This window comes from Corapipo altera, unplaced genomic scaffold, assembly GCF_003945725.1.
Source record: "Corapipo altera isolate COAL_440 unplaced genomic scaffold, ASM394572v1 0, whole genome shotgun sequence".
Taxonomy (NCBI): Eukaryota; Metazoa; Chordata; class Aves; order Passeriformes; family Pipridae; genus Corapipo; species Corapipo altera.
Window position 1 is genome coordinate 9,726,521 of NW_020884872.1, and position 27,795 is coordinate 9,754,315.

The following is a 27,795-nucleotide window of genomic DNA, read 5'->3' on the forward strand; positions in this document are numbered from 1 at the left end:
TTATTCTGCAAAAAAATAGATTGCGATCACCATGCTTGTTTGTGTAGGCCACTGAATGGCCTTCCAAAAATTTTGACTTTGCTTTATCTTTGTTAAAGAATTTTCAGTTTAAATTTCCACCACATATCTATATTTACATTTATGCAGTATTTAATAAATTATTTTTTCTGCAAGTCCAGTGGTATCCTTTGAGATTGCTTCCAAAAGTTTCTTTCATTTTAAATTTAATATGCAATCTACTGATGGTGTGGAAGAAACAAAAAGGCAGAAAATAATTACAAGTTTTAAAAAGAAGCAGAAAAGGTCAATAATTGCAGAGTAGACGCTGCAGTTACTGGCTGACCTTTCAGAGACTCACTGTTTCTATTGCTTTGAGGTCTTACTGGCAGCAGTGAGTTTCAGTAGAGTAAACCATTGCAACTTCTCTTGTTCCTACTGTTATCATACCATTTGTATAGTGTTAATGTAAATGTAGTTTGTATAAAAATATCATTTTGGGACTGGGTGGGAACTGAGGGACAAGTTTGCATACATTTAAGAAAAACAGTTTGTAGTCTTACTTGTTTTTCTTGCTATTTAAAACCAACAAGTTTCATTTTACTAGTGCAGTCTCATGCACTTTCATACAGTTTCAATTGCAGGTTTAGGTTCATCCAAGTCAAAATGTAATCAAAGTATATGACTTGGGTTTTATGGAAGCTCTTTCAAAGTGTTTGGGTGAGCTTTGTCAGACAGATTGCCACAGGCATTCGAACACGGTTTGAAAAGTTCACCCTTGTCTTTGAGGCTAAAAGATAAAATAAATAAAAATAACATGTGAGTTGTGGTTGTACATTTTTAAATGCTTCCACTTTGCCTTCACCTTAGTTACTGCAGTTGAGGTTAGTGCCACACTAGCACTTACCTTGCAAACATTGAAATCTCTCCTGTCATGAGTTTACATTGTAGAAAGTAATCATTTATGGATCAGCTAGATTCTGTCTTAACAATCTGAGAGCTTCTGCTCTCGAAACAGATGCATTTGGAAATAGCAGTAAGATTTTTTTCAGGAATTGTAATAAATATTCATATTGCATTAGTATCACTAATGTCTTAAAACTCAAAAACCAACTTTCATAGAAGAAATAACAATAACCTCCATTTATCAGGGGAAAAAAACACGTAATCTCTGAAAATTCAAATCAGCTTTGAGAATCTCAAATTTATTGTGGGAGGGATTTTTTTTTTAATGTTATTTTTTAAAAACTCATTTGGAACATTTAAAAACTGGTGTCATGGAAACCAGCAGTATTAGGTGAGGTATAGGATTTAGAACTTAGTTTGCTGTGTTTTCCACTTTGTGAATCTGTGAAAAATCCTAGCTCCTTCTGTTGAGGACAAAGAATTTCTTGTATTTTTAGGACTCAGGTCTTATCTTGCTTCTCAGCACTCTATAAGGTAAAGTATGTTTCTGAGTTTGACTGTCAGTGTAAAGAAACCACATCAGCAATTTATGTACAGAAATATAATCTTTCTGGCAATGCAGAAGGCATTTAAGCTTTCCTCTTTCAAAGTTACTTTGCTACTAGTTCGGTATAAAGAGTAAGTGGAATCAGCACAAATTCTGATGAACAGAACTGTTATTTGGTCAAAGCTTGGAGACAGCAAAATATTATTAAAAAGGAATGGCTATATTATAAGCAGACATTTATTTGAAAATTGGAAGAAACCTTTCCATAAACACTTATAACTTGCACTCTGTGTGTGGCTGTGTATAAGTAATGTAACACTGTGTAGCAAAATGCTGGATTTTGTTCGTTTTGCTAGACCTGTAGAATTTTTTTTAGTATGGAACTTACTTTTTTTATATCATCGTCATTTTCACTCATCTCTTAAAAAGGCATCTTTCTGCCAGGAAGAGCCTGGAAAAAAGACTTTTGAGAGACAGATTGATATTCCAGGCTTTGCAAATATGGTTGTTTAGATTTTGTTGTGATTAAATAATTAAATCTTTTCATATTTGCCAGTGGATTTTGACAACTGCACATGTACCTTTTATTTGTCAAATGGAATGGGCAAACAATTTTTGGCAAGTATACTCTTTGCTAGATATTCCTTTCATTTTATTGTGTGAGATATTTGTGTAGATAAATGATATTTGCCCATTTGAATACCAGAACATTGTGGAAAGCAAAATAATGAACAAACAACAGAAAAATCACAGCTGACATTGATGTCTGTTCATTCAGTGTGCACTATTCCCTGTATATAGGCATGGGTATTCTTGTAAATATCATTTGCTAGTGGACACTGAGTATAACAAAATGATGTTATACTATTAACAAGAAAACAAAAAACTGGTGAAAGCAAAACACTTACAGCATGGAAGTGGGAAGGTTGTAGGGAATGTGCCATTTTTCCAGCCACTGCTAAGCAGAACTAAACCTTCAGCTCTCTTTCATAACTTATCAAGCAAAGGTATGGATATGGGTCAGAAAGCCAAATCAAAATTATTGATAGGATGTCTTTTCTTGATTTCCAAATATATATGGAGTTTTTAATGCTTCCTTCATATATTCTGCATTGTAAGATGAGAGAATGAGATGCCACCTTGTAGCATTATTGATTCCTTTTTTTTATTATTTTTATGAACTCAAATCTTAGCTAAGCCAGGATTGATCTGGGACAGTAAAAACTCATAGTTCTTGGCTTTCTGCCAGCAGTCATGTTAAAACATTTATGGAATTAATGATAAATTTCTTGTACAACAGTGCTTTTACATCTTAATTCACTAGACTGTGTGTAGGAAGTAAATGTCAATGGCAAATAACAAAGTGACTATTTCAAAGAGCTGCCACATGCCTTAACATTTTTACAAATTGTTATTGACTTGAAAGACTGAGTCAGAGAAACCACTTTTACTGCTGATGTATAACATGGCTATGTGCAAAACCTGAAATCGTCTTTGTGTTCACGCAAAGTTTCTTGTACTTCCTGCTAAGGTCCATAGAGATTTTTTTTTATACAGTTATTCTCTTATGTAGTTTAATGCCTTGTGAGTACCATGATCCTTTGATGTTCTACAGACTTCACAAAGAGTATAAGACTAAGTAGAATGTAAAGGCTTGTAGCTATATTGTAGTTTGACTTCAACAGTTGGTTTTCATGAACCCATTAACTAGAAAAACCTGTAAATATTCTTTTGCCTTACATCATTGTTGCTCTCAATTGTTAAATGATATGAAGAGAATGTGCAAGGAACGACTTGGAAAATGAGGTTGTCCTTATTTTTTATAATTGCAGTATTTATTCAGCACAAGCAAATATACCTTTTCCTGTGTCTAGTCCTGCTTAATGAGGATCAAATTTGTATACTGTGTGTATTTTAACTTGAGAAATATAGATGGAAAGTTCATACTCAATGAGGTGACATTAACTTTATAAACTTTGGCTCCTCCTCATTGATATGCAGGTTTGGTCTGCAGTTTTGGAACTGATGGGAAGGTTCTAATTAGTCTCTAGAGAGTTCATGTGGACAACAGATTACTCATTAGTCTATCAACTTTGAATGAAATTAATTGGCTGTTTCTTCTGTGTAACGTGAAAACCGAAATGACATGTTATTTTGCCTTCCAGATGTTGCAACTGCCTGTCCAGATAAGAAGTCCATCTTAATGTATGTGACTTCACTATTCCAAGTTCTGCCCCAGAAGGTCACCATGGAAGCCATCAGGGAGGTGGAGATGCTGCCACGACACACAAGAGTCACTAGAGAAGAGCACATAGAAGTACATGAACAGCATTTTTCACAAGAAGTGAGTTTCACTTTTCTGCTTTCATCTTGCTGCTCTAAAGTGGTTGTTTCCCCACCTACCCACCCCGTGAGTTTGGTGTTACATGGCCAGTGGAAGGCAAAAAACCCATGGGCATAAGGGGCAAAGTCTCTTTACCCCAGGCAAGTCAAGTGTACTTGTCTGCATATACTTTAATACTGATTTTTATCTTGTACCAGGCTGTTTTGAAAGTAACTATTCAGCAAATAAGTGCTTTGCACATCTCTTGTGCAGCACTGAGTGTTTTAATTGCGGTAGGGCACCTAAAGGAAGAACAAAGGAACTGGGGAGGCTTTACATTTAAAAATAAACATGTAGATATATTTGTATCTTTTTTAGAGAATAGCAATTGGCATTTCTACATATTCATGATACATTTCTATTTTTTTTAGCATTTTTTCTACAGGCTTGTATTTTAAGATAATCTCAGTTTACAATTGGCCTCTCAAAAAGCTCATGTAATGCTTGGAATTAATTTGCGATTGCCAATGTCGGTTATGTTTTTGACTGAAATCATCAGATAATCTCTGTTGAAGTGTTTAGTGAATTTTAGGCCTAGTGTGCTTGCCTGAATTTAATCTGATGTATGTTAGTTTTGGAATGCTCACTCTCTCTTGGAGTACTGAGCAGATAAATATTGGCTCTGTTTATTCAAGATATACCACAAGATACTTGCCTTTGCTTGCAAATTATAAAGAAGCTTCAATTTACATTGGTATTCTGCTGGTATTGAGTCCTGACAGTTTGTTGCTTTTGGTAAGGATGTCAGATTAAATGAGAGCTTTCCTTAATACCATCCCAATTTTGCCTTCTGAATACAAATATTATCCTTGAAAAATAACAGTGGTGATGACCTTCCTGCCTGTTTTTCTTCAGTTCCTCTTAAAATCAATACTTCTATAATCCATGCTTCTACCCATGTGTCATTCTGCCTCTAATTTATTTGTAGATCACAGTCAGTGTACCCCAGGGACCTTCGCCTTCTCCTAAACCGCGGTTCAAAAGTTATGCATATGCACAAGCTGTCTATGTCACATCCCCTGACCAAAAAAGGAGGCAGGTTCCTCCACAGGTCTGTCAATATTGTAATTTTTTTAAAAACCTGCTTTATTAAGCTTGTACTTGGAGTGAAAGAGCTTGTGCATTTTGCTTACACCTTGCTCTTGATGCCCTGCTTTTTCCAGGAGTTTTTTTTTCTGTCGAGTGGTTACTTTTTACTGTGTGTTTCTGCATGGCTGGCAACAGATGTTATGCTGATTGTTAGGGCTGAATAACATGCAAGCACGGCTGTTATAAAATAATAAACTGCTTCCTTTGTAAAGTTATTTTTCAAAATAGTACATACATTGCCTTAAAAAAGTATTACAGGAACAAATAAAATATAAGCTGTATTTGGCATCTAATTATTATATTTCTGTTTCTGGTTTAGTTATAGAAAAACATGAGCCACTGGTTTTCTCTTTCTTCTCCTAACCCTTCTTATTTAAGAAAATAGCAAGTGATGACATTTCTTAGAAGGTTACTGTAGTTGGGGGAAAAAAAGATAAAAAAGGAATGTTAAATTTAATATTCTTTATATGACTTGTATTATTAGATTACAACAGTTGGTAATTTTTATCACAAATGAAACCATGCCAGCATTCAGCTTAGGGGGTTAGAGTTTTGAGGGTTTTTTATTTTTTTTTTGTTATTATTATTATTATTTTTTAGTAGCTATGGTGGTTTAATAAAACTTGTATAAGCAATCCTTATAATGAGCATTTCTGTAGTTGAATTTTTATAACTTTAGACAAGTGTGGGAGCCAAGGTCATATTGTATACTGCAATGTGCTTTCCTTTCATTACTTTGGGAAAAAACGATCTGCATGTATTTGGCAATACAATTTGAGTTCGCTTCTGGATACTTAATTCTGTCTAACTTATAAAAAATTATTGCAAAACTATGCTTCAATTCAACACTGTGTTTATGAATTTACACTTCAAATGTCAGGTTTTTTATTGAATAATGACTTTCTTTAAATACTCCAGAACAGAAATCCTGTGTGCATAAGCATGAGCCTTGCTACATTATACTAATATCAAAGGGGTTCTAGTGATGACTCATACACGTTTTAAACAAGATGTTTAAAACTGTTATAGTTGTTTCGTCCTACCATAATATTAAAAATCTACCAATTTGGCAGAATGTGAAGACCTAACCAGAACTGGGCCCTGTTGTGCTACAGCTGTAACAAATATTAACAAATAAAAAACATTAGCTTAAAACTCTATGGGAAAATCACCAGACACAGTCTCATTATAATAAACTGTAATTGCAAGTAATACCAATTAATATATTCAATTCTTAATCAGTGGTTATTTTTTTGCCACCAGCCATGTCTTTCTCAAAGAGCAGCCATCGTTTACCTATTAAAACACGTTTAGAGTGCTGGTAAAATAGTGGTTGATAATTTTTTCTCTAGCTATTTGAAGCTGGTATAACTTAATAATCCCATCTATTTTAGCTAAATAAAATAAATATTATATTCTTTTCATATCTTAATAGCCTTTCAATTTTCTGTCAATTTTCCTTTATGATTCTTGGATACCATTATAGATGCTGCAACTACATGTAAGATTTTCAGTAAAATCTACTTATCTAGGGGACTCATCAAAGAAATCAAAATGAAATCAACTTTTTTTATTTGTGGATTTCTTAGAGTTTAGGCAACTGACTCTTACTCCCATCTAGTTATCCAAGAAGTTTCAGTAGATTTAGTTGACTGTGATCTACCGGTTTCAATGGTAGGTGCTGTTGTGGAGTTGAAATCATAGAATCATTCCTTCTCTTTAGATCTCTGCAAACTTTCAACTTACAGGAATTGAATATTGTAATTTCCCCAATATAATAATTGAAGATACGTAACAACAATCAACAAAAACGCTTTGATCAGCTTCTCTCCAGATTTTCTAACTGCTGAGATTAATCTTAGATGTCCTAGTGTTTAATTTGGTTATATTTTTAAAGTTCTGCATTAGGAAGAATGCTCCAATAGATTCTGTAGTCCAAACAGGAACCAGCTGGTACTAAGAAGAAAAATAAATTACATACGACCTCTTTTCAAAGATTTTTGTCACTGTCCTACATATTTGACCAAAGACGACATTTGATATACATCATACATTTGCTGCATATGTAAGCTGTCAGGAATGGTAAAAAGAGATATGAACTATGATTCTCTGAGCTCCATATTGACCAGAAGGAATAACATTTCCTTTTATACCATCAGCTGTCAAAAAGTCCTTTCCTTCTGTCTTCTACCTTTGTCTATTATTTTATGTCACATTTTACTTCACTTTCCCCATCTTCACTCTTCCTAGTAATTTCACATCTTGTGTGTCTTTAAATTTACCCTTTCTGAATTCCTGTTCTGTTTGTCACTCACACTTGCAAGTTCACTTGCAAGATGTAGCATTTCAGTTGTGCAAATCGTGGCCAGGCAAATTTTACTTTGCTTAACTGTGACACATCTCAGATTCAAAAGAAATTATTGTTCTGCCAACCTGTTCACTCAGTACCTTCTTGCTGTTTGATGTGTGCTTCACTACTTCTGGTTGAAGCAGTTTTTTCAAATGCCATTGGTAACATGAATAGCATTTTTTCTGCTAAAAAAAAAAAAAAAGAATCAAGAAAAGTTTTCTTTCTTTACCTTTTTTACTTAAAGAGTGCTCATAAACTCATGCAGGTCCTGGTATAGGAATTCCACTTCTCAAATCTGAATCCTTGAATTCCCTATATTAACATTAATGAAGGCCCAACAGAAAATGTTTCTGTTGACATGTTTCAGATGACAGTTACTGTTTAGCAATTACAGAAGGCTTACCTGGCTTTCCAGCTCTGTATTTTTTCTTGTGTGCATGCTCTGTAATAAGACAGTCTGTCTGGCTTCATTTAGAAGAAAAGAATCCTCAAGTTAATTTTCTGAGACATTTCAAAATCCTCATTTAAAATTAGCCTTTCACTTCTGTTTTCTATTTATGAAAACGTTAGGTTTTGTTTTAATGATTCATCTCATTGAACACCTGACCAGAAAGAGTACTGGGTTTACTTTCTATTTTGTTTTATCAGAGCAGCTCCTAATATTGATCCCAGGCAAAACTCTTATCTCACTGCTTCATTTTTTACTTGCTATGTGCTACCCCCATAGGACATAAAGCATACAGCCTTAAATGAATTCAAGAAAAAAAATAACATTGTAAACCACTGAAGTACCTAGAAAAGAAACTTTTTATGGTATAGAATCATAGAATCATTTAGTTTGGAAAAGACACTTAAGAACGTTGAGTCCAACTTACCCTAATGCTGCCAAGTTCACCACAACACCATGTCTCTAAGTCCCACACCTACCAGTCTTTTAAATTCCTTCAGGATGGTGACTCCACCACTTCCCTGGGCAGACTGTTCCAGTGCTTGATAACCCTTTCAGTGACAATTTTTTTCCCAATACCTACTCTGAACGTCCCCTGGCACAACTTGAGGCCATTTCCTCTTTTTCTATCACTTGTTACTTGGGAGAAGAGACTGGCTCCCACTTTGCTACAACCTCTCTTCAAGTAGTTGTAGAGAACAATAAGGTCTCCCTTCATCTTCTTTGTCTCCAGGTTAAACCCCCCTCCAGCTCCTTCAGCTGCTTGTCATAGACTTGTGCTCCAGACCCTTCACCAGCTCCGTTGCCCTTCTCTGGACACGCTCCAGCACTTCAATGTCTTTCTGGTAGTGAAGGGCCCAAAACTGAACACAGGATTTAATTTGTGGCCTCAGCAGTGCCATGTACAAGGGGACAATCACTTCCTTGGTCCTACTGGGCACAGTATTTCTAACACAAGCCAGAATGCCATTGGCCCTCTTGGCCACCCGGACACACATTTGTTCCTGTTCAGCCAGCTGTCTGACAGCACCTCCAGGCCCTTTTCAGCTGGGCAGCTTTCCAGTGCCTCTGCCCCAAGCCTGGAGATGTGCCTGGGGTTGGTGTGACCCAAGTGCAGAACTCGGCACTTTGCCTTGTTGAACCTCGTACAGTTGGCCTTGGCCCACCAATTCAGGCTGTCCAGATCTCTCTGCAGAGCCTTCCTACCCTCCAGCAGATCAACACTCCCACCCAGCTTGGTGTTGTCTGCAAATTGAGTGAGGATACCCTTCATACCCTGTTGGGAAAACAGTGCTGAAAATGTAAGCAATGAAAAAAATTGGGATGAACAAAGTCTATGTATATTTTGAGACTGGTGCTTCTGTAAATAAGCTTTTGACAAGCCTGTCTAAAAGGCCAAATGTGAGTCTGTCTGCCTTATATTATCTATTCTTCAAAATCAAGCCCATTCACCTCTATCATTGTAGATTTTTGTTCTTTTGACAGGAGTTATGTATTCTACATTGTGTTATATGAAATACAGAGCTTGTGTGCAGAACTATTCTTAAAATTTAAACTGATAAACTTCAGTATATTTGAATTGAAATAAATTGAGATGCACCAGTGGTAAATGAGGACAGTGTTCACTGGCACATGATGATTTGATTTGGGACTTAAAAATTAAAGGCTTCACCTCAGGCCTCACTCTCGTCATTAGTTTGTGGGAATTTCCTAATCCTCCAGTCATTACTCTTGTTTTACAGAAGTATTATAATGCATTTTTGCTCATGTTCTCTGAGGTTTTTAATATAGATTTTACAAAATTGCTATACCAGTCTTTCTATTGTACATAACTATAGTAATTAACTTGGAAAGTCACTAAAAACCCATTATAAAATTAAACTGAACTTATTCACACAACACAAGATCCTTCTGGCAGTCTTGCTCTTTCAATTTTGGGTTTTCTAGACCCTTAATTTGCCATGCTCTTGGTCTTCTGCTGGCAATTTAACTTCTTTAAAAGTGTTGCAAGACCTCCTCTCTGAGACCCTTCAGGGTTCATCTGTGCCAAACACTTCAGTGGTATAGCATCACAGAATTGCTGTATTGCTTTCCTTTGAACTAAACCAGACCTTTCTTTTACCTAGAGGCTGTGATCCGAATATGTCCTGATTGCCTTGTGGTAAAGTGCTCTTTGGAGAGGCATCAGAAGACAGCTCTCACAAAGTACAACCAGACAGAAATTTAGTTTAACTTCTTGGTAGTGTTTCTAATGTAAGGTATTCATCACAGAAAATATCCCATTGCCAACATTGGGGGGATTTGTGGAATAATTTAAAGTAGAAGTAAGGAAACTTCAGAAATACTGAATTATCTGCACATTTAATCACAAGGTCATGAAGGATATAATTTGGACAACAAGTATAATCCCAACTGTTAGCTTAGGTGTTCTTATTTAAATAGAAACTTGCTCCATTCAGAAAGCTAGAAACTGTTTCTACAGAGCTAAGTAAAATCCCTAAGATTTAGAGTAACCATAATAAAATAGCAAAAACTGTTACCAGAGGACAAAACAAGGAAATGAAGAAGTGGAAAAATGAAGCTAAGTACAAGTCTTCTGGATTTCTTAGGGAGCTCCCCTGAATGCCATGTCTTCAAGGAACTGTTTGCAAAATGATGAAGCAAACAGTTTCAAGTGTATTTCATATTTTCAATAACAGTCTAGCAAATTGATGGCTTCTTCTCCAAGCCTGGAGGGTTGTCAACACACCGGTTGTTTCCTGTCACTGCTTTGTGTATAGACTCCAGCAGCAGTTCTAACTAAGTTTTGTGGGACTTTTTTTTTTATTTGAATGTATACTGTAGACTCTTTTTCAAGAGCTTTTGTTGTCAAAAATGTTAGTAGTCTCGTGGATTAGTGACAACCCATAGTGAATCTGGATCCTGATATTTAAGAACCCAGCGAGGTCAGAGCTTTTAGTCCCCTTGTTTATTCACACACTCACTCATTTGGTTCTCTCCATAGCTAAACCCTTGAGGTCTCAACTTTCCCCTCTCCACTTACCCAGGTAGAGGTTACTGCTGGTCCAGGTAGGTCAGGCAGAAAGTTGTATCAGCTTGAGCTGTGTCACTGTCTGCATTTAGAGGTGTTGGACATCCTTGGCCAAGATCCCTAGGCATCCCCTGCTACTTGTCTCCACATATCTCTCTGGCAATAGGTTGACTGGCAATAGGTCATGAGGAAATGCAATGGAACTGCCTTAGGGGAAATTCAGATCGGACATTAAAGGAAGGTTCTTCACTGAGAGGATGGTCAGTGAGTGAAACATGTTCCCCAGTGAAGTAGCATAGTACCAAGTAAGAGTTCAAGGAGGGTCTGGAATTTGCTCTTAATCATGATCTAGTTTTAGGTAGTCCTGTGGGGAGCAGGGAGATGGACTCGATCCTTGTGGACCCCTTCCAACTGGAGATATTTTAGGATTCTCTGATCTACAGGGTCTCCTCTCACCTCCGGGATCTTTCTTCTAGGCAGCATCTTTTCAATCTTGTTTCCAAATCCTATTCCCTTTCCTGGCAGGTATTTTTCTTTTCAGAATGTCTCTTTTCATCAGTAGGTCTTCTTTGCATAACCATGTTGTCCCTGCCTAAACAGTCTGGGCAAAAGCACAACTCATGATCAGCCTCATAATTAGTGCTTCTGTCTTACGCCTCTTCAACAATGGGAGGATTCAGAGCATACTCCTTTTGTCCAGAGCATTTGTTAGCAAAACTTACAAGTCCCAATGGCTGGTAGCTGGCAAGCAGGAGGAATCAGTCATGGATCTCAGAAGTGAAATTTATCAGCTCCCTGTACATTTGCCTGTTCACAATCACTAATGGAGTGGGGTTTTTTTCCATCTCCAATAGGTAATGACAAGTCTTTAGTTTGACATAAAAATGAGTTACTTGCTGACCTTTCCATCCCCTTTTAACTTTCCCTTTTAATTGACCTTATAAAAACACATATGAGAGAATCTTTTATTTTTTATGTAAGACTTTTTCAACTAACATTTCTTACTTAAAATAGATATAATTTTGTTTAAACAGAGGAACGCTAGAAATGCAATGTGGTGCATCCTATATGAATTTATCGTGTTCATTGCTGACTGATAAGGAACGGTAATATGTTATTCAGAAAGTATAAATTCCTAGATAAAATATATCTTTATATGCTGCATATTCAGATTTAATTCAATAACTCTGAGTAAATTAATAATATAATAATCACGAGTGTACCTATAGGTGGTTGGAAATATCTAAGAACAAAACCACTTTTTAGTAGGTGAACTTGATTTGCATTACTTTTAAAGTGGAGAGGGCTTGGTTGGCTTTTTTTATTTTTAACTGTTAGAAACATGGAAATGTTATACCAGTCATTTCCTGATTACATTATTGGTGAATGTATTTTTGAACAGAGAACTGTACATACTTTCAATAACACATTTATACCCTGATTATTTTTTACCTATAGTTTATTTTTAGGTGCTTTTAACTAGCTTCAGTTTTATTTTAAGTTTCACCTGTATTTTTTTTTGAAAAGCACACTTAACAAGAGATTCATAATTTCATAGCTGAGCTGTGATATAACTGCTTCTTTTTCTGTTAAGTCTGTTATACAAGTTCTAACCTGTGGTATAAATCTGTTACTGCTAAATTCAACACCTTGTTAATATGAGTGAAAGCATTCATCTTTAAAAAAAATAATTGAATTTTGAAGTTTCAAGTCTTTTTTCCTCTCTTGTTTTGAAAAGAAACCCATTTTCTATGGGTTTTAAATAATTATCAAGGAATACAATAAGATATAAAGGAGACATAACATTTAAAAGTATTCTTTTAAGTTGTTTTTTGCCACTGAGTCTCTTGAACATACTTTATGTGTATGGTATGTTAAAAATGGAACTAGATACAGCAAATAAGGACATATATACTGGAAACAAGGGGTTTATATCCATAATATGTTAATTAACAGATTTAATCCCTCTCCTGACCTCTAGAGTTGTAGAATTGCTTGTACCAGCAAGGAAGAGCTAGATGAAATGTAGGAGAAAATGTTAATGAAAATCCTTACTGGTAGACAGACTAGTGTTCATTTTTTCCTAATTTCAGAACTGAAATGGAAAGAACTTGAGGGTACAATTTGAAGTCATTATGCATCCCTATTTCAAACCCTTAGGAAAGACCTTTCAGTTTATGGACACAGGAAAAGTGAATTTAGTCTGAGACTGAGAAAGCAAGCAGTTAATACTTTGCATTCTTTCATTACACCCAGTAAAACCTTTGAAATACTAAAGAAATAAAGACTGAACTCATATCTTTGGAAAACTCTCAAATCAACAGGACAATTTACTACACAGATGCAATTTAAAGTGTTTGTCCAGAGATAAAATTATAGCATAATTCTAAATAGCAGTATTATTAGATTTTTACTCATCTATGTATATCAGGTGAACTTCTCAATAGTATGATACAATTTCGCTTCATAGTTTTAGATAACATTATTTTAAAACTTAATAACAATGTAGCAGCAGCAACATATTTTGTTACTTCTGATGAGTGTTAATTGTTCTACTTTGCATAATACAACCAAATTTTCTGTCTTACTTTACACCATCCTGTGATTGAATTCTATTTGGCTAAAGTAAAACTGAAGAGTTTTTAATAAGATAGCTTAAAAAATGGGGTAGGATATGTATTGTGCCCTTGAAATACCCGTAGCTGTAACTTTGAGGAAAGAACTTCATGTTTTACTCTATCAGAAAACATAAAGGCTTCTGTGGAGAAAACCTTTGTACTCTCAATTGCATATAATACTCTTCATGGTAAAATCTGAAATATTTTTGGTGCACGACAAATGGTCCTATGTTGATATTGCAAAAGTTTGACTTTGAGAAGTGAATGAACAGTTAATTGCTCGAGTCAGTGGGAGGTTCTGTTTTCTGAATGTCCTTTTGCCCAAATGATTACACTGTGGGAAAATGGATAACATTTTTTTCCTCCTGTATTTGAGCTGATGTTTTGCAGGATCAAACTAGAGTTGTAGGTCTGTAGGAAATGCCCTGAATGGTTTGTTAGCTCAGATTTGTACAGCAGGCAGGTCTGCATGTTTACCTGAAGTAGTGACCTTTGAAAAGGCCACATTGCTTATCTCTACTGATCATGGAATTCCTGGTTTCTTTCTTTCCCCCACTGATTCTGATGCAATAGAAACTGCATTGTAATGTTTGTGTAGGTGACTCTCCCTCTAAGATACTGCCACATGCTCTTTGTGGTTTTGGTGTGCAGGTACAGACTTCAGATAGAAGTATACAGAAGAAAGTATTCATAGATTTTCCATCTTCATTTCATGCAGCAAAGGCTTCTGTCTCTATGTACAACAGTATTAAGGAATTTTGCTTTATGGGTTTCTGAGATTTACAAGTATTCTAATATTATTGTTAATATTTTAATATTTAATAGTTAATAGTTAATATTTATCTAATATTATTAATACAGGTGTGTTAGCCTGTGGTGATCAGAGAGCTAAGGGAAGAGGTAGGAAGGAATAATACCTTTTAAAAGAACAATACATTTACAATGGAAGGTAGCAAACAATTTTTTAGGTGTTCAGACTTTCTTCAGAAATTCTAACCCTGAAAGCATAATACAACAGTAAAGTAAGAACTTCAAAACCAGAAAAAAACTGTATGGAACAATATGGTGTTTGGACAGAAAGTTGTTTTTTTGGGGTTTTTTTGGGTTTTTTTTTAGAACTTAGCTTAGCTGTAGTAAAGAAATAATATATATATATTTTGATGGAATAAATAATTCTTAAAAATGAAAAAAAAAATGTAGTTACCCCATACTGATGTCATTACAGAAACAGTAGTTTAAATAAACTCTGGATGATGTAGTGAGGCATCAAATTTGAAAAAACAGACATATATTTTAAAAGGGCACAAAATGGAACTTTCCTTAAAAATCAAAGTTATTAATAGAATACAGTAGCACTCTCTTATGGAATTACTTCTGCTAAGTGTTTTGCAAGTTATTTGGAAAATATTTTTAAATAAAGTTTTTTTTACTTCCCAAGCACAGATAAGAAAAGAATCAAGATCTTATTTTGTGTGTCATTGTTCAAGAGACTGATTTAACTTTAAAGCATAGCTCCCACTAATATATATAGAATTGGCATATGTGTTTAGAGAAAATCAAGGTGAAAATATGATATCCAAGTTTCTTGTTTGATATTTATATAGACAGTCTTCCAGGTTTATATTTTTCTACCTTCTTTGTTTCTCCTATAATCTTTCAGCTTTGTTTCTCTCTTTGGTATTTAGAATCCTACCTAAAGTTACAATATTTGCACCTTCTACCAAAAGTGCTTTTTATCTTCATTTGGAAAAAAATGACAGTTGACTTATGAACTCTTGGTACAGTATATTGCTTGTGTCAACTTCTGGATTGCCAATTCTTACATGCTAAGGTTAATATTTCTTCACTCTAGAATTATATAAAGCATTTTCCTAACTTTCTTTTTGAGAGAAGGTCTTGTGTCTGTTAGTTTGAAATATTTTTTTCTTGTACTTTGTTCAATGGAGAACACATCTGAGTTTCAGTTCTATTTGTTTGCACAAATAAACCAAATCTAATATTGATTTGTCTTCATTTTGTATTCTGATACTTTGCTTCTGGAGCATGAACAAAGGAATTTTAAAAATAATATTACTGTCTATCAGAAGCAAACAAAAAATATAAATCAGAAAAGGGAGAAGGGGGGGGGAGAGCAAGATAGCGAGAGAGAGCAGAGATTAGAAACTCTAAAGATTTCTATAAAAAATTAGAAAAACATCAGGCAAACATTGATTGTGTCAGGGGCATCACACAGAGCAAGCAGCAGCTTCAGATGCAGAGACTATCAGTGAGACAAGGGGAGGATGGGATGAAAAATAAATTGACATTCTGTTATGGGATTTATAAAGGTGCCATGTTTCCTGTGTGCGTCCTGTGCTGCTTTGTAGTTTGTGTGAGGTATTTTTCTGTTCAGCATAACCTATTTCATACCCTTAACAAGTGAGCTTCATTGTTGAGGTGTTGGACATATAAAAAGAGATTAACGTTTTTGTGATTAATTTTGATTTTCACTTTTTATGAGCTTGGGATTTTTTCTTCTTGCATTTTAGGGGAAATACAATGTTCCTGTAATCAGGATTGTTTTTGTAATTCCTGATTGTTGAGTTTGAATTTGAAAGTAACATCCAAAAATAGAGCTTCTACAACATTGTGTTAATTTTAAAAGGTATTGAGGTGTGATAACAATAAATGTCTACATGATTGCATAGGTTTTCCCACTTGAATTACACTGCAAAATGAATAAGAAATTAATTCCACAGCACAGTATGTGTCATATGTTACTCCAACCCCTCTGTGTCATTAGCATTGTTCAGTATGATAACCTTTCTAAAAATGTTCTCTAGTCTGTTTATAATTGACTGTTCCTTTTCAGAACATATTCAGTTTCTGTCCAATATCTGTGGTCTTAAAAATTCACTTGGTTACTTCTCTGACTTCATTTATTTCTATTCATATTCTTAATCACAATGATCTTGTATCTTCTCTATGTCACCAAGTAAATACTTTCTCTGTTATACCATGCCATGTCTTGCTGCTTCTAGTGTTTTCCTGTCTCTTTTAAATTCAGTCTCAAAGTCACTTTCTGCTACACTGATGGCTTTTAAACTAAGTTTTAACAACTCATTCATGTTCAGCTCCTAATTTTCCCAGTTTTAACTTTGCCTTTCACTGTTTAGCCTTTTTTCTGGCTTTTTTTTCCCTTTCTGTGAATGTGCATGATGGTTACTGCAATGGCTATGCAATTTAATAGCTATAGTTTATAGTCATGTGTTATATTTTAGAAAATATGAGTACATGTCTACAGGATATGGGGCAGGATAATATTACTTGGCAGAATTTCACCTGTAAAGCACCTGCAATTCTTTTCTGCCACATAAGCAATGTCAGGCAAAAGTATCTGATAAAATATTTACAGATTCTTTTTCAACATTCTGATACTCATTTGAAGGGCAAAAATAGTTCTAGGAGAATGTACTGTTGATAAATAAGTAAACCTAAACATGTCTCAAATTCCAGAAGTAAGAAATTTCTTTTTTTGCTAAATCTCAACTGGAAAGGGGAAAAGAGAAAGATGAAAAACAACTGTTGAGAAAGAAAGAGTAATGGTAGGGAAGAATATGGCTACAAAAGAGTATATTTATAATGTATATTTTAAACTGACCATTTTAGAATTACTAGTGTCTGTTAAGAATTTAGCAGCTAAAGTTACACATTAGTTGTATATTGTCTCTGTAATGAGAATTTAGAAACTTGTAAGTCACTGTCCTTTAAGTATGTTTTTGTATGTACCTCATTAGTACTTGTATCTGTGTATTCTCACTTACTCAGCCTCCACTGATTTGTGGCTCAGAAATTTCCTGAGCCGGAAACTGCATCTTTACGTTTAAAAATCTTCACTGGATTTTTATCCTGTTCTTCCATCAAGTTGCTGCTCTCTGTGAACATTTAGGAAAGCTTTCTATATAATTTTCAGTGTGTTCAGAAGTACTTCTTGATAGTTCCTGCTCTTATTATCATTTGGAAATATTTTTATATTTTCTGTATTATTATCCAATTTATAAACCTGAGACTCTGCGATCAGAAGAGGAGGAAAACCCTATTATGAGATGACTGGTTATCATTTTGACTGATTCACAGCTTTTGATTTATTATTCAGAGCATGTAGCTACAAGCAAGGTAGTCACGCTACAGAATTTGAAAAGAAAAAAAAACCAACATTCAATTGCTTGAACCTCTTCTGCAGCAGCCTTTTGGTTAGTTTTTAATTTTAAATTGGAAATGTATTCATCATAGTGGCTTCCACTGAAGAAGGAGAGCCTCTTTAATAGAAGCTAAAATACATCTAGGAAAAGATTAAATATAATATGGATAAATCACATAAGAACCATGAATGGGATATTCGACCTATTCAAGCAAATTTCACTATTTAAGATTTTAGATGACTTTTCAAAATCACTTTTTAATAATTCCTTCCAACTCTAATAAGCACATCATGTTGAATACTCTGAAATCTTCAGGACCTCAACCTCAACTTCACAGAAACTGATTAATATGTCCACTAATTAGCCTTTGTCCCAGAGTCTTTATTTCTCAAAAGAAAAACTCATACTGTAGATATATCTTATTACAGTTAAATGCTGTTGATGCTTTTGAAGGCATTTTGATATTGTATTGTGTGGAATACATAAAAAGAATTTTGGAGTTAAAGTTCTTATTGAGAAGGCTAGAGGGTCTTTTGTGCTATGGGATAACAAGATTTTGCTGACAGCAGTGACAGAAGAGAGAGAATTAAAAAAAAAGAAAAGGAAGAGATAGCAACAACTGAACAGGATGCTGAAAAGAGAAGGCTACTTTTTCTTCTAGAATGATGGAACCATATATACACATTTTCATAGTTTTGTTTTTTTTAACTATAAGGCTGTAGAATTCACAGTCAAGTACATATGAAAATGAAAAAATAAGCCCTTGATTTTTGGGGAAGAGGTTTCAGTTTTTACTCTTGACCTGCATTTCTGTAATCTTAATCTTGAAATCTCTGTTCATATTTTAGCAGGATACCCTTTGATGTTTGTTTCTTGATTTGTGTGTCACCAGAGAGAAAGGGAGTACAGTCTATATTTTTGTCTCAATCTCCTGTATGACATGCTAAAGAAATAGTTTAGTATGTTTTTACATAATTCTTTTGCATTTTTTTTGGCAAAGACATAATTCAGCAGTCCCTATTCATTTTTCCTCTTCGTAGACTTAATAGTTTTTCTGCTCATGAAGATTTTTAGAATACAGTTTAGAACAGAAAATGCCATAGAAGGGTTTGGGTAAGAAGGGATATTAAAGACCTTTAAAATGTCTTTGTCAGAGCATTCTATTTCAGAATGGGTGTTACTTAAGCCTTATTACATTTAAAATTTGCATTTTAAAAGTTAAAATTAAATAAATGTGACCATTTTCTATCCCATCTTGAGTATTTTTCATGCTACCGAAATTGTGATCACAATTGAAATTTTGCACTAGTCTGATCATCAGTGGCTAAAATTAACTTTTCCATTTTTTCATGTATGTGAGAGCATAAAACACAATGGAAATTTCTCAAATAAGCTGAATCTGCTGACCTGGAGTTACCTTGCTGCTAACCCTATTGGGAAAAGACCCCAGGCTTCTTGACCTGTGATAGACTTTCATTAGGACCCTGTTACCATTTACTGCTGGAAAGTTCTGTGCAGAGTCATTGTTTAATACTGAAAACTTATCCTGGGGTGAAAACTTCACCTTTCTTTATGTGGAGAGTACCCTTATTTATTTATTATGTAGACCCCAAATTATCTCAGTCTACTGCATGATATGACAGCACCTGAAATATGCGTCCCCTTAAAGTGTGCCTTGGTCTTGCATCACAGAAGGGAAGGTTTGAAGAATAGTTGGTAGACCAGCCATTTCAATAGGAAGAAATCATAATTTTGTTGTAGGTGTACGATGAAAGTAATTTCATTCAGTCATAGACAGTTGATTTACACATCCACATCAAGTCATATTACTGTCTGGAGCCATGATTCTTAATTGCTTGAATAAGAAGTGCCTTCCTTAGAGAGGTAAGTGTCTCCTGTCATCAGCAATGCCAGAAACAGCAGTACATTTTAAATTCAGAGCAAAAACCTCAATATAATTGAAACCCTTAAATAAATATAGGTTGAAAATTTTCTCTGAAGACTTTATAAAAGCAGTATGTTTTGATACAATTTTTATCAATCAGCTACTAACCAAAACCTGCTTTGATATTTTTCCAAGTACAGGTGCATTGAAGAAAGCAAGCTAAGTAGAAAATCTTTTTGTGAATCACTGACTTACCATGTATGCAAAATGAAACAGTTTTAAATTCTTAGAAAAATTTTGATCATTATAGGCAAAAGGGATTCCTGTCCCTTAAGTCTTTGTACTATTTTACCTGTCCTTGCAGTTCTCAGTCTTAGTCTCTTTCCCAAGCCAATTTATTCCAGTTTTCTTCACTGGCTTTCATCTGTCTTAGGACAACTGCTACACTCCAGATCCCAAGCTGCAAACTTTTGCTATAATGCCAATAAATTCTTTTTTTGTCTCTTTCAGTCTTTATTTGTACAAGCTGTTCCTAATAACGTAGTTGGAGAGATTCATTTTCCTTTACCCCTTTCCTGTCAATAGTTCCAACATTTTCCTTCCTTTGTAATGAATGTACTTTCATCAATACTGCCTGGCTCTGGCTTTTTTTCTTCTCAGCATGTATATTGCCTAAGCTCCATTGATTTTTAATGACCTAATAATTTGCTGCATCTCAGAACTGCAGTTGCAAGGACAGGTCAGTTCCTCCAGGTGGAAACATATGCAGTACAAATGTAACCACCGAGAAAATCAGGTACTAAAAATCTAACTTGACTCAACTGAGCAAGCAAAACCTGCATTTTTTCAGGCAAAACCTGTGTGGATTTTCAGATGAATGGTAAAAAAAAAAAAAAAAAAAAAAAAAAGTCTTCTTAACCTAAGATTCATTCACAGAGGCATTTTTTAAATACTTAATAAAAAGAAAGTGCTTGCCTCATTTAGAACAAGGAGATAGTTAAGATTATAATAACAAGCAGCCTGACCAATTTATCTTACGAGTTTTATTACCAGAAATGACTGAACTATTCTATCTGAAGTCATCTGTTGAGGAAACATAGTCTTGATTATTGAAAAGATTATTTTATCATTTAACATTTTGGCAGTTATAATTTTGAAATAATGAAGACACATAAAATAGGATTTTGTAATGAGAAGCTTGGGGGAACCGAAAGAATAAGCAATGGTGTAATTCTTACATGATAAGAGGCATATTTAGGGAGTGAATTATGTGTGCTATTTTCTGAGACTGTAATCCCGCAAAGGGAGTTTTCAAAATGAGAAACATATTCTGAACTTAAATTTACCTTTACCAAAAAATGTTTCTTTAAAATTTTATGCCTCTGAGTTTAAAAGCTCTAAATGTCTAGAGCCACATTCTTTATCTTTCAGTGGGACAAGTAGTTTCTGAATGAAGGAAATATATAACATAAATAAGAGTGCTGGAACAAACCCTAAATTTTTACTGTAAAGCTACTTTCTAAAACTGACCAACTAATTTTTAAAACTCAGAAACAGTCTCTATGAATTAAAAGGAAGCTTCTTGGAGAATTTACTAACACACAACGAATCCTTCTCCTCCCTTTAGGAACATAATGCAATAGCAAGTGAGGAACACTATGTCCCCTCACTTGCTTACCTTGAAGGAGCTACAACATCATAGTTTAAATTCTGTGAATTAATTCATACAGCTGCCAGGAACACTTCATTTTTTCCAGGCTTCTGAAGGTCAAAGGATTTTTATTTTCACTTTTTATACTTTAAATTAAATCTTCAGAGTCCTTGGGGTCTTTCAGCCCCCACACCCCAGCAGAAGGTGGTGAAGTGTGTAGAAATTAAAACTCCCATCTTTTCATCTAGGTATAATTCTTCCATGTGCAAAAGCAAAGGAAAAAAGATAGTCTAGTGGACAATTTATGGGTTTGGAGCATTTTTTCCTTCTACATCAGTCCCTAAGAACAACCAGAACTATGTTACATGCAAAAATGGCTGACCGTTTTCCAAAACAGTCTGCAAGACGAATTCCTGACTAATTCCTAGCTAGATGTGATGCAGTGTTCATCAAACATCTGAATTTTTCATGTCATTTCAATTGGTGTTCATCTGTGGCAAACTTGAGAGTTCTGTGGCTCTGAGAGGTCCTACTCAGAGGGAGATTGCTGGCTGCACCTCACTGTGGTCTGGGAGAGCCAGGGACTTAGGACTGCTACTTATAGGGTCACAAAAGAATTGCCTTTAGTCATAGTAATTTTCCATCCTGGCCACAATTGGGGTCAGTACCTTTCTTTAAAAGTTCAATAATACAAATGTTCCACTCAGGTTGTTTTTCAGGAAAGAAAAGTAAGTCTCCAAGGCTGTTGGTTTAAAATAAACAGGAGCTCATTAGTCAATGTATGTTCCTGGAAGCAGATAATGTTTCTGATAAGCTCAAGGCCAAGGCCCAGGAGCATTTCTGAGATCACAGTGGAGACCAAGGAGGAGAGAGGGATGTACCACCACAATGTATTCTTATTCAGGTTTTTATTCAGTAAATTACTCAGTAAATGTTTTGCTTTGACTGCACCCAATGAAGTTTGTGTTGCATAATCATTAAATACTTTATTAAGAATAGGTTTTGATTCAAGAATGAAACTGTATGCATACTTAGGCAGCTTTTTTTCCTAAGCTTGAAACAGTATTTTATGTCTAATCTAGAGAAAGAATGGTTTTTAGATTAAGAACTTTCAAAAAAAATGATAACATAGATAATCACAGATATCTACAAACATGATATCCCTAGCCTCACTCAACTGTTAGGACAATTTCTTTTTCTACAGTATATCCCACGCAGTATTGTTATTAAAAGAAAAAAAAAATTACATGCGAAAATCAGGGATCAAATTATCCCATTCCACAGTGGACTGTATACTGCAAAAAGTTATCTTGCTGTAGAAATGTGATGTGGTTGGGTGTAATTTCTTACTACATTTTATAAAATTTAAAATCTAGAGTTACACACAATTCAAATACTCATTTGTGCAGTGGGAATATATGGTGACCATTTTCTGTGCTTCATTGTTTATATTTCTGTAAGATAGTACTTTCTTTGAACAGAAAAGCCAAAAAAACAAACTATAAAGTCCATCAGATTTTGAAGCCTGTTTTTCTGATGAGGATTCAGTTACTGAACATCGTTTTTCACATATTAAATGCTGACAAATTTATGACTGGTGTTTTAGGTAGCTATACAATTCAGAATGAAGTTGTCATAAAGATGAAGATTGAAAATTTTATTTTACATGATTAGATTACATCCATTATGCTTCTTGCTTATGGTTCTAGGGATAAACTTTGACTTTCAGTTCTATACTGCAATGAAAGGCTTTGGAAGCTGCTTTGAGTGTTTTATTGGAACAAGGTTGTCAGTAGAGACAATTTCTGACAACTATAAAAACAGTAAGTGCCTTGGTATCATTTTTATAAAAGTATAAGCATATTTTTATGTAAAGAGTTTGTTTTTAAATTAATTTTCTAACAGTGTAGATGAACTTGTTCAGAACTTTTTGAAAAAATTATCAGGTGGTATCTTCTGTAGCAAACATGTATTTCTTGCTTCTATTCTGTTCTCATCTTCTACTATTATACTAATCAATAAATACTTGTTGATTTCTCTTGACTTGAAGCAGTAGAACAGAAATATGAATTCTGTGCTTATAACAGTCACCTGGCTTCTATGAAATGAATATAAGGGTCATCTTTGTGGAAAAGAGAAATCAACAGTAACGCACTTCTGCTTGGTTTTAAAAAGTTATGATTTCACATGAATTTTCTGACCTTTTCCAACCTCCTGGAATGGTTTTCACAAGATCTGTGTCTGTGGATTGCTCAAACACGGCATTGCATGTAGTGTAAAGGTTTGTTGCATTTGGGTTTTTTAAATATCATGTTTTCCATTCTGCAATGTCAGCATGTAACTTGCTGCTTTTTTGAGTATATTATTTTACTAGCTGCTGTAGAAAATAAATATCTCTCATTTCCAAGAGAAAATAGTTAAATAAGAAATAGTAAAGTAGAAATGAAAAAACAGAATGTTTAATGAAAGACATGTATAACTGCACTCTACAGGTATAATTATTTACTATTTGGAATACTTGGTAGGAATTTTGAATTCCAGCGTAAAATGTGTGATTTATAATAATGAATTCAATATGATTTTTTTTTTATTTTGCTCCATCTTAACTGATCTTGGTCAGTAAACTGATTTTATACTACTAAGTACTAACCACATCATTTTCTTTGCTTGTTTTATAAACCGATGAAGTTTTATAGAAAACAATGGTGTTCTGTTTATTCCTTTGTAGAACGGTCTGACCAGATGCCATTTTCATTGCACTTAAAATTTTGGTTTTGATCAGTTTTCAGAAACTGTTGAACAAAAGACATTTAGCACCACGCGGATGGGATCTGAAATGGATCTTGAAAACTACCAAACTGCTTTAGAAGAAGTACTCACGTGGCTTCTCTCTGCTGAAGATGCATTACAAGCACAAGGAGATATATCCAGTGATGTAGAAGTTGTTAAAGAACAGTTTCACACACATGAGGTAAATGTTTATACTAATCTTTCAGTAGTCGCTTATATGCTTTTATCCCATATTAAGGTCAAAAACACAAACCAAAAATATGTCTAGTTTATTTTATTCCTTTTTCCTTTCTTTTTTTGATGTGTTTCGTTTGTTTAGTAGGTTGGTTGGTTGGTTCTGTTGTAGGTTTTTGGAGGTTTTTTTGTTTTGTTTTGTTTTTTTATTGGTTTGGTTTTTGTTTTGTTTGGGGTTTTTTTGTTTGTTTGACTTTGGTTTTTTGTTTTGTTTTTTGTTTTGATCTGGAGAATTTAAACATCATACTGGAGACTGTGCCCTAGAATCACAGAATTATTTAGGTTGGAAAGGACCCTTGATATCATCAAGTCCAACCGTTAATCTAACACTGCCAAGTCCATCACTAAACCATGTCCCTAAGGGCTGCATGTACACATCCAAGGATGGTGACTCAACCACTTCCCAGGGCAGCCTGTTCCAATGCTTGACAACATTCAGTGGAGACCTTTTTTCCTAATATCCAGTGTAAACCAACCTCCCCTGGTGTAGCTGGAGGACATTTCCTCTCATCCTATCATTTGTTACTACACCCACCTCATTACAACCTTTTTTCAGCAGTTAAAGAGATCAATAAGGTTGCCCTTCAGCCTCTTCTTCTCCAGGCTACTTTTTACTCTATGAAGAAAGTGAAAGTGTTTATTTCTGGTTCATGTTACAAGGTTTGGGTTAGGTTTAAAAACTAAAAGCAAAGTTAAAAATCATGCTTGCAAAATGATGGAATTCTGTTCTTTCATTCCAAAGAATTCAACTTAAAAGTAGATATATTTATTTATTTTTTTTTATTGTCAGGGTTTTATGATGGAGTTAACAGCTCATCAAGGACGTGTTGGTAATGTTTTGCAAGTTGGAAGTCAACTTCTAACAACAGGAAAACTTTCAGATGATGAAGAGAATGAAATCCAAGAACAAATGAATCTACTTAATTCTCGATGGGAAAGTCTCAGGGTAGCAAGTATGGAAAAACAAAGCAAGTAAGTAATATGTCAGATAAAATAATATATATTGACTTTGACTGAAACAATCCTGAACTTGACTAACAGTTGGGATTTTTCCTTCAGTTCACTTTGAAAAAAACTCCATCTTTTATCTGTTTTAATCTGAAACTTGATGTGCAGTAACTTTGAAGCCTGCATGGTTTTTGAGCCTTGAAGACCAATAACACTTCAACCAAAATGTATATAAACTTCCTCACATTCTTCCAGTTGTTTCAACAAATATTGTATCGCGCATTGTATCTAGCTACAAAGAAGAGAATCTTTACAAGAATACAAAAGGAAAAGGGAAAGAAATCTTTAAGCCCTGTAAAACATGATCCCATAAAAAGAGTAAATGGGAGCTTTGCTTTCCTGGAAATATTATCATGGTTTTATCTGAGTACAAATTATACTATTCAAAAAATGGCAAGTCCTACAGCTGCAAGTTGAAATACAAGTAAATGTAGAAAAATAATATGTTAAATAGTCACATTAGTCTTTGGAGCCTTTTTAATATTTTTACGTCTTATTTAGAAATTTTTATTTACATAATACCATCTAGTATAAGAAACTCCATAAACATAAGAGTTTGTGTGCACTGTGGCACTGTGATTGTGTCACAGTGAAGTAATTTGGTTTGCAGGATACAGAGATTCCAGGAAAGCTATGGAAGGTGATTTATGTGTGAGTTTCCTTTCTTATCTTAAGAAAATAACTGTTACCTGATTTTTCACATTTATTCTTCTCAGCCTTTCTCTTTTTTTCTTTTCTTTTTTTTTTTTGTATTTTCCATTTTATGTTTATACTCTTAATATCTGTCTGACAGGATAACTCTGTGTCAAACTCATGTGACTGGGTCTTCCTTTGTCATGAGGAATTTTGTATACCTACTGGCCTTTCTGTAAGGGGATCAGTGTGAAGTTTACCAACTGACACATTAAATCAAATGCAGAGGAAATTTTAAAATTAATTAAGTGTCATTAGGAGTTTCTTTATAGCCAAGTAGTATTAATTGTTGAAGACTATGGCTGTTCTCTGCAATAAAACCAGATTAATGCAGTGGCAAGAAGAAAAACAAAACAAAACAAAAAAAACCCAAAAGAATCTGAGATCCTTGATGGTCTTTTAGGAACTTTAAGCTAGATAGATTTCATTAAAATCTCTCTGCTGAAGTCTTAATTTTTCTCTCAGAAAATCCCAATGAACATGTACTAAGTGAGAAACTTCTATTTCTTTAATACAGCTGGAAAGTGACTCTTTTTGCATATGTGATTTTAATAACAACTAAATATCTCTAGCAGTGAGACCAATGGTCTAGTCCAGCATCCTGACAGTAACACAACAAGAAAAGACCTCAAGTTGCACCAGGGGAGGTTTAGATTAGATATTAGGAATTTTATTTATTTTTTTTTTTATGAAAAGGGTTGTAAAGCGTTGGAACAGACCACCCAGGGAACTGGTGGAGTTACCATCCCTTAAAATACTCAAAAAATGTGTGGATATGGCACTTGAGGATGTGGTTTAATGGTGAACATAGGGTGGTGCTAACGCTGACTGTTGGAGTTTGATTTCCAAACTTAATGATTCTATGAGTCTGACAAAAGGTTTAGGGGAGATACATGATCTCCTGAAACAGCATCTTATCATCTCCTTTTTCCATTGGTGGAGATGAAATATTGGTCTGCGTGGGCCTACTGCTCTGGAGAACAAATACTGGGTTGTGTGTCGTTGGTCTGACCTAATACAAATGTTATGAAGTTCTCTGTGGAACTACTCTGGCCTCCAGTTGTTTTCAGCTGAGGGTAACATGGAGGTGGAAGCGGTTTTGCATATTTGGTAATGTACTATGAATTTTATTCTTTTTTTCTTCCATCTATTTATTCAATATCCTCTTGAATCTGTTAGCATCCATGGCATCCTTTGGCAGTGAATTCCAAAAGCCTCTTACCCAATGAGTGCTACTTTTTTGAGGAATGGCTTATTTTAGTTTGTTTTTCACTGGTAGCTTAACTGATTCCCTCTAGTAACTTTATTAGAAGTGAGAGTCAACAGTATATATTTTCTTACTTTCTTCATAAATATATATTGAATATATTTTGTTATTCATCTTGCTCCTCTTTGAGCTTTCTCCAGTTCTACCCTACCTTTTTGAAGTTGAGGACTTTGTCCACAGTATTAAAAACCAAACTGTGATTTTCAACAATTGCATGACATTACTCTCTTTTTTGCAGTGTGTTCTTAGTAATTCCAAACATTGGTTTTCTTTTCAGCTTGCTACTGAGTAGTGAGATTGTTTTCTGCATTTCATCTTTCTTTGACAATAAAGAAAAGAGTTTCAGATGTTTCAACCTAACTTATTCTAGCTCTGTTATTTTCTTGGAAAGAAAAATCTATGATGCTTTGCTCTAGGGAAGTTTTATTTACCATATTTATTTTCATTTAAATCAACACATGCTAGTAGTAACCTCACCTCTATGAGTGGTACTATGCCTACACACTCTACACAGTTAAAATGTCCTTTAACACCAATTGTTAAACTTATCTCCTAGACTCAGCTGTAGAACATTGCTTGGGGAATTGAATGATCTAGTATCTTTTGTCATATTTGAGCAATATGAATTTGGTGGAAGACATAAAATGATATGGGCTTCACAGAGAATATGATGCTACTATTTAATTTCTTATAGAAAAAAATTCTGTGATAAATTCA

At 34.5% G+C, this 27,795-nt stretch overlaps 1 protein-coding gene across 11 annotated transcripts in view; it reads left to right on the forward strand.

The window, feature by feature from the left end:
- DMD (dystrophin) overlaps positions 1–27,795 on the forward strand; it is a 918,699-nt gene that overhangs the window by 173,860 nt on the left and 717,044 nt on the right. For 10 of the 11 annotated variants that reach the window (XM_027636380.1, XM_027636395.1, XM_027636430.1 and 7 more), the window contains 3 exons: positions 3,616–3,794; positions 23,869–24,057; positions 24,901–25,082. In XM_027636380.1, coding sequence (XP_027492181.1) covers positions 3,616–3,794; positions 23,869–24,057; positions 24,901–25,082 — 550 coding nt within the window. Of the gene's footprint in view, positions 1–3,615; positions 3,795–4,834; positions 4,885–23,868; positions 24,058–24,900; positions 25,083–27,795 lie in introns of those variants that run through there. The other variant, XM_027636462.1, reaches the window with a different exon arrangement.